This window comes from Rhodotorula toruloides, assembly GCF_000320785.1.
Source record: "Rhodotorula toruloides NP11 unplaced genomic scaffold Scaffold8, whole genome shotgun sequence".
Taxonomy (NCBI): Eukaryota; Fungi; Basidiomycota; class Microbotryomycetes; order Sporidiobolales; family Sporidiobolaceae; genus Rhodotorula; species Rhodotorula toruloides.
In genome coordinates, this window is record NW_015622968.1 from 134,976 (window position 1) to 147,543 (window position 12,568).

Sequence of the window (12,568 nt, forward strand, 5' to 3'; positions counted from 1 at the left end):
CGCGCGAACAAAGTCAGCGACGGCGAGTGCGGAGTGATGTGAATGCAGGCAACGCACCGAAAGGGTAGGCAAAAGAAGGTCGTACAACATCCGCCTGCGCGAGCGAAAAGGTGTGAGCGACGGAGTCTCGGGTGCGGGCGAAGAGGAGGAGGCGCAACTGACCGCAGACGAGTCCTCAAGCCTATCTACATGTTGTTGTTGACCGCCTAGCTGCGACGCGAAGGCTGCGGACCAGAGGAAGAGCGTCAGTCCGGGGGAGACGGCGAGAGAGAGTGCGAACCGCACTCACCTCGACCTCCCTGGCCGTCTTGAGGCCGCCAACGCGAGCGGGCGACGTCGTAGGTGGAGGAGCCTGCGCGGAAGTGACGAAGCGAGTCAGTAAGCATCGCGAGGGATGAGGAGCGAAATGTTGCGCACTTTGCGGTCCCGTAGCAGCTCAGCGGCATCGGCCTTGCGAAGGCGAAGGTGGTCGAGAGACTGTAGGGAATACGAAGTTGAGTCAGCAAATGTCTGTGCGGGCGAGGGAGGCTCGAAGGGTGAGGAGGAGCGAAGAGGAAGCGTGCCAACTCACCCGACTCGTCCGCCGGATCGCCTCAACGACAACGTCCATCCTGCTCGCCCAGTGCTGACCTGTGGGCAGAGAGAAGGAGGTTAGCGTGAGTGTCTGGAAAGCGAAGGAGGAAGAGGAAGGGGACGAACCTCGGAGGCGGTTGACGCCCGAGTCCGGCTTGGAGGGCGGCGTGGAGGACGTCGACGAGGAAGAGAGGCGCTCGACGAGGAGTCGGAGGGTGAAGGGGAGGGAGGGAGGGGTGCGAGAGAAGGGTGAAGCGGAGGAGGACGAGTAGGAGGATGGCGGGGTGAGGAGAGGGGAAGAGGTTGAGGGAAGGAGCAAGTGAGGTGAAGGAGGGAGAGAGAGGAAGACGAGGAGAGTCCGCTTTTAAAGCGCTGCCGCCCGCCGTCCCACCCGCTTCTCGCCCCTCCGTCTATGCGCATGCCTTCACGGCTGCGCAACTCCGGTGCATGCATCGAACCCAACTCCTCCCACCGTCTCGGAACGTTGCCTGTCGGCCACAAGCTTCGCGAGTGTCCGACGTAATCAGCCGAGGACGCGGTCGTCCGCCGAGGAGGGCGTTGTCAAGCAATCAGTAGGAGGAGGATGCCGGAGGTCGGTCCTTTGGCAGCACAGAATAATGTCGCGAAACACTCCTTTACCAGGCGCGGAATGAGGATGGAGCGACTTCGGGGGAGAGGGTCGAGTTGGGGTCGAGGCAGTAGTCTGGCGCTCGCCTTGGCTCGACGGGAGGCAGGAGCGCTCCGCGCGCTGTCGTCGTGAAGGCTTCAATACACAGCGTGGTTTGCAACACCTCGGCTGCATCAGGAAGAATGCGAGAGCGCAAACGACGAGGCCATGCAGTCGCCGTTGTTCAGCCTTGGCGGGAGTGCGCGGATTCGCACGCAGGGGAAAGCGATCGGACAATGCCAAGCGCCGTGCAGTCGAAAGCGCAGCAGCGCGCCGTGCCAGGAGGGGTGATGAAGGGTTAGGGGTTAAGGGTAAGCGGGTAGGCAACAAAAGGTAAGCGCGCGCGAAGCTTGCCAATACCACTTCCACAGGGTTGGCGCCTCCATAACGGTCAGCTCGCTCTGATGCTTTGCCCCGCCGGACTGCTGCTCTGAACGTGCTCCTACACGCTCGCTTGAATGTCGTTGCTCGACCCGCCGTCGCCGTCGAGCGCGAGCGACCTCTCGTCCAAACACCGCGACTCGTCGGCACATACACTCGCCCCCGACAGCGACGACCCGTCCTTCGACTCGGACCACATCTTGACTTCGACACCGCTGAAGCAGGCGAACGGGCGCGGCGGACGCGGGCGGGGACGGGACGACGAGGAGGGACTGCACGCGAGCGACACGGAGAGTCTGGGCGACCTGGATGAGCGGGACATCGAAAGAGGCGCGCAAAAGGGTCTCACGGATGGCTCGCATTCGCCTTTGACGCGTCGCAGCTTGCGTGAGCTCTCCTCGTCAACTCGAACCCCTCTCGCTCCTTCCTTCGGCGCGCAGAACGGGCGAGTACAGGCGAACGGGATTGCTCGACTAGACGAGCTGTATGCCCCTTCGCCAAGTACGGGGAGCAGCACGCTCGTCGACCGGGAAGAGGACTTCAGGCGGTGGAAGGAGGGACGTGAAGAGGAGGTCACGATGCAGGGGCCGCGTTTGGCCGCGAATGGACGATATGAGGGTGAAGCGGATGGGAGTGAGGACGACCACGAGACTGTCCAGCCGCCTGGAAGCGAGGACGGCTCGTCCAGCTCGCCCCGACCGCGAAGAAGCCGGGTAGGCGACCTCGCCTCGTACATTGACGCGCGGCTCTCGGCGTCTGCTTCGCCTCAGACTACGCCACGCAAGAGACCGCGCCGGCAAAGACGCGAGCCTACTACTCCCGCAGCTCCAGGCGCCTTTCCCTCGTCCGCTCGCAAATCCGGCTCCTCGTTCCGCCCCTCCGCATCTCACCCATCCTACGCCACGCCTTCTTTACGAGCGTCTACCAATGCGCCGTCTGCCGAGACGCCCACTTCGACGGGATCCTCCCAGATTCACGACGCCTTCAAGCGCCTAATTACCGGTCCAGACGGCGCACTCGCTCATTCCGCCGAGCGACGGGCCGTGCTCGAGGCCAACGTAACTGGTCCCTCGCCTGCGCGCAACGAGCCGCCCACTCCGCATCCAGCCGGCTACTACGCCTTCGTTCCATCCTCGTCGCTCCCGCTGGAGAAGAAGCCTTCGCGATGGGAAAGGCAGCTGCGGCATGATGTCGAGGACGACCGACTTGATACGCCTTCGCGAGCGGCACGCCCGGCGGATCTCGGCGGAGTACTGAAGCATCTGGGCCAGGTGCAGCGGCAGGACGGCTTCTTCGCAGACGATTGGCCGAGGGAAAGGATGCCGGACGTGCGGTACGGGGACGATCGTTCGTATGCAGACGAGGATGTGCGGCAGGAGGAGCCGCATGTCGGACGGAGCGCCATGGACTTTGCCATGGCGCGCTCGTTTACTCGGGACGAGGAGGGCGCAAACTTCGAGCAAGTGGAAACGCCCTTAGCAGCTCCTCCGCGCAGCGACTTCCGCGCCAGTACCAACGTCCGCTTCGCCGACCCCATCCACCGCGTCTCGCCCATTTCGCCTTCGACATCCTCATCTAGCCGATCTCGATCGTCTTCCTCGCCCAGGACATCCCCACGTACCGCTTATGCCGCGCCCACCCTTTCGCGCCGCCAGTCAACGACTCCCCCGTCCTCCCCGCCGCCGCAACTGCTTTTCGCGAAACAAGCTCCCGACTCGCCTCTCCTGCCGCCGCTTCCTCCGCCTCTACCACCTGCATCACCTGAGCCTCCACCTCTACAGCGTTCTCTCCGCGGCTCTGCATACCGCATCAGACGCTCCCTCAGCTTCGACGAGCCTCCTCTCGCGCCCGCCTTTCCCGACGACCCGCTCTTCTCTCCTCCTCGACCCGGTCAGCGACAAGACTGGCAGCGACCCGCATCGTCGACTCCGCCGAGGGGCAAGACGGCTAGCCCGCCTCGACCGATGGGCACGCCGCCCGACCGACCTGATCTCTCGCTCTCGCTTCGCAGGCGGAACAGGCGCGACGAGCACACCGCTGAAGACCTCTCGCTTGGCGACGGCAGGGCCGACCTTTCGGCAGATGCGACGGTGCAGAACCTCGTGTCACAGTTAGCGGCGGCCGTACAAGCCTTGACGACGTCGCAGTCTGCTTCGGCGGCACCTTCGTCCGGGCTGGACGAGCGAGGCCTGCCCCTGCCACGGCAGCCCGCAGATGGCGCACCGGAGCTGAGAACCGAGCTCGAGCGGCGGAAGAAGGAGAGCGCGGCGCGGCGGATGGAGCTTGAAGAGCAGTTGCGAAACATCGAGCGGCAAGGCGGGGCGGACGAGGTGCGTCGCCTCCTCCTGTATTCTTACTCCTTGAGCTGACACTTTTGAATTGCGCAGGACCACCGCGCATCCATGCTGCGCGAGCTCGCGGAGACGTACGAGATCGAGCACGAGCTCGGCTACAAAGTCGACGAGCTCAAGCGGACAATCGAGGGCATGGGCCAGATCGTTGGCGACCAGGTGCGCTCTCTTGTCGTCGCTCATCCACGCTCAGCTCACCGGTCAATTCGCAGGTCGCCCAGGCTGTCGACCGCTCGCTCCTGCAAGACTCGCGACGGAGGACGCAATGGCTTGCCCTAGCCTTCTGCGTTCAGTTTGCACTCTTCATAATCATCCTTCGGTGCGTTGCAAGATCACTCGACTTTCGGCATAAGCTGACTGCCGCGAGTTTCTGCAGCCTTACCAACGCCCGCACGGCATCACTCCTCCAGAACGTTTACTACGACCCCTTCTACCCGACACTCTACCACGTACCCTCCGATACCCTCGCGTACTCCCTCTCTGAGCCATACCTATCCGTCGATACCCTCGCCGCCTTTTCGCCATACCCTCGTCCGCCGTCCTTCTCTCCCTTCGCCTCCGTTTCTACCGGTCTCCAGCGCGTCAGCAACCTGCTCCAGGCTACCCTGCCCCATTGGCCAACATCGCAGGAGATGTACTCCTCCTGGTCGGAAGGGATTCTTGTGCCGTCTTGAGATGTTATGCCTCAGACCCACTTCCACGGCTCCTACTGTGCTGTATAGCGTGTTGTTGTATCTCGCAAGCGCAATGGAACAGGTCAGACGCCTCAGCACGATTACGAGGAGACGGAGACCGCCTGCCGCTTCGTTCGCCGAGGTTGTCCTGCTTCCTTTCCGCTTCTTGCCTTTCATATCCTCACTCGATCTTCGCACACTGCTCCACCTGCACTTCCCCTTCGTATTGCAGCTTCCTGCTGGCTCGCTTGGCCTCTCATGGCGGTTCATGGGCTCGGCGGAACCTCCGACGCCTCCGAGCAACCTCCGGCAGTTCTCCGCCGTCTCTCGCCCGGGACCAGCTTTTCTGGCAGGGAGCGTGCGCGTCGCCCCGGGCCTTCGGCGATTTCGGCGGAACGGGGCACGGATCCGACGTCGCCTCCACTTCGCGAAATTAGACCGCCTCTGCTCTTTGTCCTCCTTGTACCACTCCTGCTGCACTCGCTGCTACGATGTCGAAGGCTATCGACAGTCCAGCGCTATCCCAGTCACCCACGCTCGAAGGCGCGGACGACGAGCGCAAGTCTGCCCTCGCGACCTTGCCGTCTTCCGATGCCCCGGCGAGCCAGGCGAACAAGCCTCCAGCAGGTCCTCCAGGTCCCATGCAGCAGGATCCGTCGCTTATCCTCCAAGGAAGTGCGTGCGAATCGTTCTTGACGCCGCTCGAAGGTTGGACGACCCCGCTGACCTTCCCTCCTTCGCAGAGAAGCTCGCGGTCGTCTTCACGGCGATGCTGCTTGCTCTGTTCCTGATAGCGGTAGACCAGTCAATCCTTGCGAGTAAGTTCTTTATCCCCCCACTCACCCTCAGGCGAACGCTGTCGGTGCTCACTCTTCGTTCAATCTGGCAGCGGCGCTTCCTCGCATCGCTTCCGACTTCAACGCCTTTGACAAGCAGGTGCGTATTCCACACAAGCCTGACAGACTGCAAAGGCGACCGGCAGTGTCGTTGGAGACGTGGCAACAAGCGTACTGACCTCTCCGCGTGTTTGCAGGGCTGGTGCTCTTCCGCATTCGTCCTCACGCAAACCGCCTTCATCCTTTGGTTCGGACAGTTCTTACGCATCTACTCGGCGAAGTGCGTACGGCTTTTGCTGTCGAAACGGCTGTCCTCGTCCTGTTCGAGCTCAGAGGGAGCTGACCTTCTCTCTCCGACCAAACGGCAGATGGACGCTCGTCGGCTGCATTCTCCTCTTCGAAGTCGGTTCTATCATTTGCGGAGCAGCGCCCAACGTGATGGCGATCATCTGGGGCCGCGCCATCTCCGGCGTTGGCGCTGCCGGCATGTTCGTCTCGATGCTGCAGATCCTCGCCCAGGTCACCCGTTTGGAAGACCGACCTAAACTATTTGGCCTATTCGGCGGTTGTTTTGGCGCAGCCTCGGTGATTGGGCCGTTAGGTGCGTCTACCGCCCTCCTCCTCCTCTCCCCTCCTCTCCTGACTGAGATCCTCGCTTCCCGTCGAAAGCCGGCGGCGGATTGACCGATCATGCAGGCTGGAGGTGGGTGTTTTGGCTGAATCTTTGCGTGGGAGCGCCCTCCCTCGTCGGCTGCACCTTCCTCCTCAAGTCGATGCTCCCCATTGGAGCCGACCCGACGAAGCGCTCCCCTCGCGACCTTCTCCGCCAAACTTTGCGCATGGACTGGATTGGTGCGACGCTCGTACTCGGCGCTGTCACCGCCCTCGTCTACGCCCTGCAAACCGGCGGAAACCAGAAGCCATGGTCGGACGGCGGCGTTGTTGCGGTGCGTCCCGCTTCCCAGCGTCTCCTCCCGTCCTAAATCGTACTGATGTGGACACATCGTACAGTGCTTCGTCGTCGCCGGCGTACTCTGCGTCGCCATCTTCTTCTGGATGCGCTACAAGGGCGACTCCGCCCTCGTCCCGCCCGCCGTCTTCCAGAAGTCGCCCGTCTCGGTCTGCGGCATCTGCGGTGCCTCGTTCTTCAACCGTTGCTCCCTTCTCATGATCAGCTACGCCGTACCCGTCTTCTTCCAAGTCACCCGCCATCACGACGCGACCAAGTCCGGCGTCGACCTTCTCGCCTACATGCTGTCCGTCGTCATCACGGTCATCCTCGCCGGCCGTGTCGTCTCCGCCACGGGGCGATATTGGTACTTCCTCGTCGGCGCGCCCGCCTTCGGGGCCGTCGGTGCTGGCCTTCTGTACACCGTCACTCCCTCGACGAGTACGGCCAAGATCATCGGTTACCAGATCCTCTGCGGCGTCGGCACAGGCGCGACGCTGCAGAACTCGCTCTTCGCGATGCAGGCCGAGTTCCGCGATGAGATGCGGCTCGTCGCCCAGGCTACCGGCGTCGCCAGCTTCTCGCAGTTCCTTGGCGGTACCGTCTCGCTCGCCATCGAACAAGCGGCGCTCTCGACGCAGCTCGCGAAGAACTTCCCCATCTACGCCCCTCAGGCTCCGCTCGCCGTCATCAAGGAGTCACCCCTCGAGATCTACTCCCTCCCCTCCGACATTGTCCCTTCCGCCATTTTCGCCTACGTCAAGTCGCTCAAGATTGTCTTCGTGATCCCTGTCGCGTACTACGGTCTCGGAATCATCTCGGCGCTATTCATCAACAACATCTCCATCAAGCCGCCCGCCGCGGCGAAGGGCGACGCGAAGGACGCCGAGGAGGGGAAGATCGCGCCCGTCGAGGAGCCGAAGGAGAAGGCGGAGGAGGACGTCGCGAAGGGCGTCGCGGAAGGAGAGGTTGCGCGGTCGGAGGGCGTCTGAGTTGTTGCTTCTTGTTCGTTGTGTTCCCTTTCGTCGCATAGATTCGTTCCCCTCGCATCACTTCTTAGTTGGATCACTCGTTTAGTACTCGGTTGGATCGCTCACTTCAGTCCCTTCCTGTAAATCATCGATAGACTCGCGGCATGGGTGAGGCTCCGAGGAAGAGATCGTTCGCAAGAGAGCCATTTTTAAGCTAGACAACAATGCGAGGCGAGACACGCTACATCAGTCGTCCTCCTCGAATGCCCGCAACGGCTTGGCCCACAAGTTGAGCTCCATCCTGAGCGACTCCAAGCTGGCCGTCACCTCGTGCCCGAACAACCCCGCGCTCTCCTCGCCCGTCGCCGACCCATGCGCGCTCGCCGAACTACTCGACGCCGCGCCTCCCCCTCCCCCTCCTCCGCCCGACGCAGCCCAGTCGTCCTCCCCACCTCGCTCGAAAGCCCAGCGGTCCAGCTCCTGCACATCGAGTTTCGTCTTCTTCGCTCGGGCGATCTCGCGCGGCGTCGCAGCCGGTCCGGAGATGGTCGCGTCGCATTGCTTATTGAGGCGATGAAGGAGCGGTCGGAGGAGGGAGTAGTCGGTGTCGAAGGGGTAGAGGCGTGTGCAAGTCGAGAGGACGAATAACGCGCAAGGGACGTTGACGTTGTGTACGTATCCGCCGATGACACTGAACGGCATCCAGACGCGGCTCTCGACGCCCCATCGGAGGATGACGAGCGCCGACTCGACCGCCATTCGGGCGAACTCGCGCGTTTGCGGATCGGACAGATCGAGCTTGTCGGCTGCAAAGTCGCGGAAGATGTACATGAGGAGCCATTGGCGGGTGTGGTGGAACGGGACGATCGACTTGACTGCGCGAGAGGCGAGGCGAGGGGTCAGTCCTGTCGAGCTTGTGCGAGAGCAAGGAAAGCTGGCGCAGACGCACGGTCGGGCGAGTCTCCCCACGACGTGATCTCCTGCATGTGCGCCGAGTTGCGCTTGTTCCACTCGTCCACATCCCTGATCGCATCCTTAACGACCTCGAACACCTCCTCGACAGTCGGGTACAACAACCTCGCTGCGGGACAAAGTTTCCCATAAACCTTGAGGAGGATAAAGTTGCCCTCCATGTTGGTGCGGATGACGCTGTCGGTTGGCTGTTCGGCGTAGACTGATCCAGCGAGGACGTCGAGTCGGTGTCGCATGATGTCCATGCCGGTCGTGATGTACCCGGCTTGTCCACGGACGTAGGTATAATGCGAGACCCACAACCACCCGATGAATCCCACGCGCGAGACGTTGATCAACCTCCTCCCGACCGGTCCGCGCTTCTCCTCCTCGCTCAGTCGCTCAAAGTCGAGCACCGCAGAAGGCCAGAGGTACCTCCACCCTGCCATCCACGAGTGCGCGAGCAACTCGGGCAGGGAGTGGTACAAGCCGAGGAGGAAGAGGGCCTTGAGGGAGAGAGTCGACAGGCGCGGTTCGAGCATACTGTTCGGGTCTGGCGCGCCGTTGGCCGAGACGGGACTCGTCTTGGCTGTATTGCTGAACGTCGGGAAGAGGAAGTCCTCTGCGTTGGACGAGGACGGGGCGATGTCGGCTCCAGGCGGGATCGTGTGAACGTGCGGATTCGACTCTCCGAAGAAGGCGGTAGGGATGAAGCACAACCTCGCGAGACGCATCGCTTCGCGGTACGTGGCGTGGAAGGTATCGAAGCGTGAGAGCGCGCGCGCGCCGATCGAGACGACGACGCAGAGGAAGAAGGGTGAGCGGCGGCGGGTTTCGTCGAACGAGAGGTGCGGGACGTCCGAGGGCGAGTTGCTGAGTCCTTGAGGGGCGAAGGTGAGGTGGTAACTGTTACAACATGGAGAGAGAGCGGAAGGGCGGGGAATTAGGCATGAGGGTAAGGAGGTGGAGGGTCACGTCTTTTCTCAGCCGCAGTCCATCATCGTCAGGCCGGGCCTCGCACACGACACACTCGGGAAAGCGCGCAAACTCACGATTCGAAGCACATCTGCGCCTCCTCCTCGCTGACCAACCCGCGCGCGATAAAGTCCTTCTCCTCCGTCCCAGGCTCGGCAATCGTACCCTGCAGATCCCCCTTCCACCTCTTCCCGCGATGCAAGTCCCCATCACTCGCTTCATGCTTCAAACCGCCTCCGTACCCTCCTGTGCCGTTTGCAGGAAACGTCGGAAACGCCTGCTGCTGAGGAGCGCCATACATCCCCTGCTGCTGCGGCTGCTGACTCTGCGCAAGTTGCTGCCGCTGGACAGTCAACTGCAACGCATAAAGTTGCGCTTCGAGAGTCGCTATCCGCCTGTCGTGGTCCGTCACGATTTGCGGCGAGATGGAGGAGGAGGAGGGAGCGGAGGAGCCGTTGGAAGGGACGAGCGCGCGGGAGGAAGAGGTTTCTTGTTCGAGCGAGGCGAGGCGTTGTTCGAACTGGGAAAAGCGGCTACGAGCGATAATGTACCGGTCAGCACGGACTTGCGAAGCGAGGAAGCGAGGAAACGCACCTCTCCACCCAGGCTTCGGTCACGCCCGTTCCGCGCGGTCTCGGCGGTGCAGCAGGAGGCGCCTCGAAAACGCAGTCGACGCCTGCGGCACGACACCTCCTACACGGCGCCTTGTCGGGTCCTTCGCACTTCATCTGTTCCGTCCTCGCTCGTCAGTCAGGCTCTTCGCTCGAGGGTTGAGACTCCGGGGCGCACCTTCTGTTTCCTGCACAAGCTGCACGCCATCGCGCTCCTCGCCTTGGGCAACAAATGACCCTGCTGTCCCTGTGCTCCCGGGGTCGACGGACTCGCCTGCGCCTGAGGCTGCGGAAGTCCCGCATGCCCACTCGCCGGCGTCTGCGGCCCCACGCTCCCCGCCGCACTCCTCGCCAACGGCGCATTCGTCGTCAACCCCATCGCGGGCGTCGCGCCCCTCGACGACGTCGACCCTCCCCCTCCCGCTCCAAAGGCGGCTTCGCTCGCTGAGGCGGGTCTCTGAGGCGGGTGCGGCAGCTGGGGGGCGTAGGCTAGTCGGTGCTGAGGAGGTGCATGGGGTTGCTGCTGTTGTTGCTGTTGCTGGTGGAGGGGCGGGGCGTACTGGTTGAGCGGGGGGAGGGCATACGGCGAGTGAGCGTGCGAGTGAGGGTGCGAGTGGCCGTGGTGGATGGGCGGGATCATCTGTTGCTGTGGTTGCTGGGCGTAGTACCCCTGCTGAGCCAGTGCGTACCCGTCGCCCTGTCCGTGCCCTTGCTGCTGCTGAGCGGGCTGCTGTGACGAGTAGAGTGCGCCGACCGGGTCGAGCGGGTCGAGCGGGAACGACATGCGGGTGAGTGTGTGAGCGGTACAGTAGGCTGCCCACTCCAGTCGGCTGGATGGGAAGCAGTGTGCGTTTGAAGCGATGAAGCGAGCGAGCAAGCGTGTCTCCCGCTCCGCTTTGGTCAAGAGGAGAACGGGAGTCGGGTCTCCCGGCGTAGAGCATCTCTCCCTCGCTTACAGCACTCCTGTGTCTCTCTTGCAGCACAGCAAACAGCGTCGCAGCTCCATGCAGGGCAGACGCGATGCGAGGCGAGAGGGCAACAGGGACGAGGGGAGCGATCGACGAGCGGGATGGGCGACATCGACCCGGGCGCATTCCTCGCACCCGAGGGTACAGTAATCCAGTCCCCTCGGTACAGCGTGCATCGGAGTCGAGAGCAGTCTTCGTGAGGCTGCGCGTCGGCGACGGTGGGAGCCGAAGAGGCGAGAGAACAGGGAAGTCAACGCGGTGTGTGAGGTATAGGTGCATTGCGAGCGAGCGAGCGGGTACTCGCTGTTGGTGCCGTCGAGGCGGTGAGGGTGGTGATACACGCGAGTGAGGGAAGACCAAAGACAGAACATGGGCGAGGAAGCCGTGCGAGACGAAGAAGGCGGATGTCGCGGCGTCTAGTATGTCGGAACGGCGACCTCCTGCGTGAGTGGTGAAGGACAGGTCAGTACGGGATTGGGTGAAAGCAGCAGCCATAGCCTGTCCCCCAAATCAAGGGCAGACTGGACTTCAGTCTCGCTCATTCGCGGAAACTCACCAACGCCTCAACCTCCTTCTTAACACCCTCAAACTCCTCCCCAAACTCCCTCTCCAGCTCCTTCGCCTTCTCGCCATTGTCCTCCTTGCCAGCCTTGCGCTTGGCAGCCTTCTCGGCGACCATGACGCACGAGGTTGGGCGCTTGGTCGACGAGGCGAGACCGAGTGATTCTTTCGAGGTTACCCACTGCGTGCCGAAGAGCGTCAGCGAGTGAGCGGAGGGCGGTGACGGGTTCGAGGGTGAGGAGGAAGGAGGGGAGGAGAAGGTGTAGGGAGGAGAGGAGAGGGGAAGGGACGAACGATGTAAGGGCAGTTTGCCTCCTCGGCCAAAAGCGGGATGTGCGTGAGGATATCAAGCGGCGAGATGTCCGCCGCAAGGACGACGATGCTGCGCGCGTTCCCAAGCGAGTCAGTTTGGGGGAAGGAGAGAAAGGGATAGGATGGGAACGGGACGAACCCCTTCTCGCCCTTGCGGATGGACTTGACGACTTCTTTCACGCCACGCTTGAGGTGTCGGGACTTGGAGGCTGGCGTAGGAGAGTGAAGTCGAGAGCAGGGAGGCGGTGCGATGGGGACCAGGAAGAGGTCAGCCGCGCGACACTAAAGGCTCACGAACGCAGCGTCTAGAGCGTCTAGAGCGCCACACTCGTCCACAAAGCATCGTCGAGCGGGCACTCACCCTTCTTGACAAGCTTGAGGACGTGCTTCCCCGTCTTCTTGACCGCCAAAGGCTTCGCAATCTCCGCCAACTCTCCCACAGGCGCGTCCTTCTCCCCGTCCTCTCCCGCTGCAGCCTTCTCCTTCTTCTCCTTCTTCGACTTCTTCTGATGAGGGGAGGCGGACGAGTCGACGGCGGCTGAGGCGGAGGGGGTGTCGACCTCCATTGCGGACGCGTCCGAGGCGGCGGGCGCGGCGTTGGATTCGTCGAGAGTGCGCTTGGATGACTTGCCCATCTTTGGGGGTGGTAGTGCGGCGTGCAAGCGCGGGCGGTGATGAGGATGGGAGGGTGAGCTCGACTCGGCGGAGACGAGGAGCAGGTCGGCTCGACTCGCTCGTTGTGCCGCAGGAGTGGCCTTGAGTAGAGTGTTACACTGTCAGACAATTTA

The 12,568-nt window shown here is 62.7% G+C and overlaps 5 protein-coding genes across 5 annotated transcripts; 2 read left to right on the top strand and 3 right to left on the bottom strand.

Annotated features, from left to right (window-relative positions):
* Positions 1-206: 206 nt before the first annotated feature.
* Positions 207-993, bottom strand: RHTO_07725 (uncharacterized protein; the record flags this gene model as incomplete). Its single annotated transcript, XM_016421381.1, has 5 exons — positions 207-224; positions 290-352; positions 418-477; positions 572-630; positions 696-993. 5 exons carry the CDS (start codon positions 991-993, stop codon positions 207-209), a joined length of 498 nt encoding a protein of 165 aa, XP_016273974.1.
* Positions 994-1,698: 705 nt separating this feature from the next.
* Positions 1,699-4,646, top strand: RHTO_07726 (uncharacterized protein; the record flags this gene model as incomplete). Its single annotated transcript, XM_016421382.1, has 4 exons — positions 1,699-3,951; positions 4,009-4,131; positions 4,185-4,291; positions 4,349-4,646. 4 exons carry the CDS (start codon positions 1,699-1,701, stop codon positions 4,644-4,646), a joined length of 2,781 nt encoding a protein of 926 aa, XP_016273975.1.
* A 491-nt stretch (positions 4,647-5,137) lies between these two features.
* On the top strand, positions 5,138-7,423 carry RHTO_07727 (major facilitator superfamily protein; the record flags this gene model as incomplete). The annotated part of the gene is made up of 7 exons (XM_016421383.1): positions 5,138-5,321; positions 5,390-5,464; positions 5,536-5,582; positions 5,680-5,762; positions 5,851-6,083; positions 6,179-6,429; positions 6,494-7,423. The coding sequence occupies 7 exons, from the start codon at positions 5,138-5,140 to the stop codon at positions 7,421-7,423; spliced, it is 1,803 nt and encodes a 600-aa protein (XP_016273976.1).
* Positions 7,424-7,648: 225 nt separating this feature from the next.
* On the bottom strand, positions 7,649-10,723 carry RHTO_07728 (Zn(2)-C6 fungal-type transcription factor; the record flags this gene model as incomplete). Its single annotated transcript, XM_016421384.1, has 5 exons — positions 7,649-8,277; positions 8,352-9,259; positions 9,406-9,861; positions 9,923-10,056; positions 10,118-10,723. The coding sequence occupies 5 exons, from the start codon at positions 10,721-10,723 to the stop codon at positions 7,649-7,651; spliced, it is 2,733 nt and encodes a 910-aa protein (XP_016273977.1).
* A 600-nt stretch (positions 10,724-11,323) lies between these two features.
* RHTO_07729 (H/ACA ribonucleoprotein complex subunit 2) lies at positions 11,324-12,346 on the bottom strand (the record flags this gene model as incomplete). Its single annotated transcript, XM_016421385.1, has 5 exons — positions 11,324-11,347; positions 11,464-11,649; positions 11,763-11,850; positions 11,920-11,989; positions 12,142-12,346. The coding sequence occupies 5 exons, from the start codon at positions 12,344-12,346 to the stop codon at positions 11,324-11,326; spliced, it is 573 nt and encodes a 190-aa protein (XP_016273978.1).
* Between the last annotated feature and the right edge of the window lie 222 nt (positions 12,347-12,568).